Here is a 2030-nt window from a genome sequence, read left to right as displayed (position 1 = left end):
CATCTCTTTCGAGTCACTGTTACTAACTCCATGGATTACTTGCTTCAAAATTTAGATTAACTTCGTACCCCTAAATTGGAAGGAAATTAAACATGACACCACAAAATATTAATTGAATGATTTGACTAAAACCCTCTATGTTTTTTATTTTATCTGTCATTTCTTTAGTTCACACAGATCTGTTAGGATTATTCTGACGATATTAGTTCAGTTTACTAAAGTCAAGCTCCAAAACGTTCACCTGCACTATGCTATACCTGAATACTCATCAAACAATTTCTTTAAACATATTGAGATAAGATATCAAACATAGTTTTTGTGTTCATACTATTCTATATCATCTTAGATTCATGCATGATCAAGTTCTTAAGGTATATTGTTAGAACAACTATGTCTTTTTTCAAGAATTAGATAATCGTCCATAAAATAACGTATTTCTTAGCTCAGAGACACAGAATCACAGCTGATTAATGATGTCGGATGGCTTCGTTTCAAAGCAAAGAAATCCACTGATTCATAGTTTTCACATAATCACATCTCTCACATTCATACTTAGCCGAAAGCCCATTTCAAAGCACTGAAGATTTCCCATTTTTTTAACGTTAAATCAAAAGACATTCCGCCAATTCCATCAATTCCAGCAATGGGCTTCGCGTTTCACACGCTACCACCATCAAAATCTCTCCTCTAAACCCTTCATTTCCAAAACCTCTATATGAAAAGATCTCTAACAATCCCTTCCAAGTTCATCTTCCCAATTCAACCCCATCTCTCAATACCCATTTCATGTTCTAAATCGATCTCAAACCAAAACCCCATTTCCGCACAGTTCAACAGTTCCAATTCCTTCCGAGTTGCATGATGTCTAGCCATGGCGCTGGATTCTCCCTCGTTTTTGTGCTGTTTCTCGCCGTTTTAGCGGCTGAGAATGAACTAAATTTCAATCAAGTGAGTTCCCTTTTCACCATTTCCTTTAATTCATCGATCCCATTTTCATTTTCCGAGTTCAATTTGATGAACGTTTTTTATTTTGTTGTTCATCAGCCAAATGGGTCTGTATCAGAGATGGTGCCACTGATTGAGGAGGGGAAAATTAATATCATGGAGATGAATGAAACTAGAAGAAGACTCGGAAGCTTTCAAGTATGTGCTCCTTGTACTTGCTGTGGAGGTGCTAAGGGCCTCTGTTTACCTTCTCCTTGTTGCTATGCCATCAATTGCAATATCCCCAATAGGCCATTTGGTTTCTGCTCTTTCACTCCTAAATCCTGTAATTGCTTTGGATGCAACATCTAGCCTATATATTATGCATGAATATGATGTTATTCCATAGATTTTAGGGTCATTTATCATCTGTGTTGCTCTGTTCTTGAAAGGAAAGGATTGATTTGAAGGAATCTCTCCTGAAATTTTTCTTGTTCATAGTTTTAATGGAATTATGTCTCCCAAATCCTCTTAGTTCCAGGTTTTATCTTAGGAAGTGGCCGTTCCTGAAGATAGGATTGTGAGGTTGATTACCATTTTTTTCTTCTCTTTTTGCTGTTCTTTAGGAAATATGCTTTCATTTGATAATGGAGCTGTTGCTTCTGTTTGTTGAGTATGTTTAGATGGTAAATGATATGGGAAAGCCTTGGAATTGTAAGATGATGTATAGAGTTTCATGAAGTGAGTTATGTTTGTTCTTATTGTATAAATTGTTGGCTTATTCAAGTATTCATGTTACTTTTACATTGTATATTTGTTTGATGTTTGATTCATCCCTCTTTGTGTGTTGCTTACTTGATGAACTTTGAGTGTTCTTGGGCAATAAGAATGCTTTGTTCAAGGTTTTAAAACGCTAGCAGATATTGTCCTCTTTGGGCTTCCCTTCAAGGTTTTAAAACGCGTCTATTAGGGAGAGGTTTCCACACCCATATAAAGAATGCTTCGTTTCCCTCTCCAATCGATGTGGGATCTCACAATCCACCCCCTTTTGGGGCTCAGCATCCTCGTTGGCACTCGTTCCCCTCACCAATCGATGTGGGATCTCA

At 37.0% G+C, this 2030-nt stretch overlaps 1 protein-coding gene across 1 annotated transcript; it reads left to right on the top strand.

Annotated features, from left to right (window-relative positions):
• Nucleotides 1-554: 554 nt before the first annotated feature.
• On the top strand, nucleotides 555-1730 carry LOC111784078 (uncharacterized). The gene is made up of 2 exons (XM_023664906.2): nucleotides 555-948; nucleotides 1045-1730. The coding sequence occupies exons 1-2, from the start codon at nucleotides 859-861 to the stop codon at nucleotides 1294-1296; spliced, it is 342 nt and encodes a 113-aa protein (XP_023520674.1). The 5' UTR covers nucleotides 555-858; the 3' UTR covers nucleotides 1297-1730.
• Nucleotides 1731-2030: the final 300 nt, after the last annotated feature.

The sequence above is a fragment of the Cucurbita pepo genome, chromosome 4 (genome assembly GCF_057944985.1).
Source record: "Cucurbita pepo subsp. pepo isolate OVF chromosome 4, ASM5794498v1, whole genome shotgun sequence".
Taxonomy (NCBI): Eukaryota; Viridiplantae; Streptophyta; class Magnoliopsida; order Cucurbitales; family Cucurbitaceae; genus Cucurbita; species Cucurbita pepo.
This window is presented reverse-complemented; position numbering and strand designations above follow the sequence as displayed.

Coding starts and splice junctions, on each gene's coding strand:
- LOC111784078 (XM_023664906.2), top strand. CDS start 859: ATGATGTCTAGCCATGGCGCTGGATTCTCCCTCGTTTTTGTGCTGTTT. Junction 949..1,044: donor ATGAACTAAATTTCAATCAA/GTGAGTTCCCTT, acceptor GTTGTTCATCAG/CCAAATGGGTCTGTATCAGA.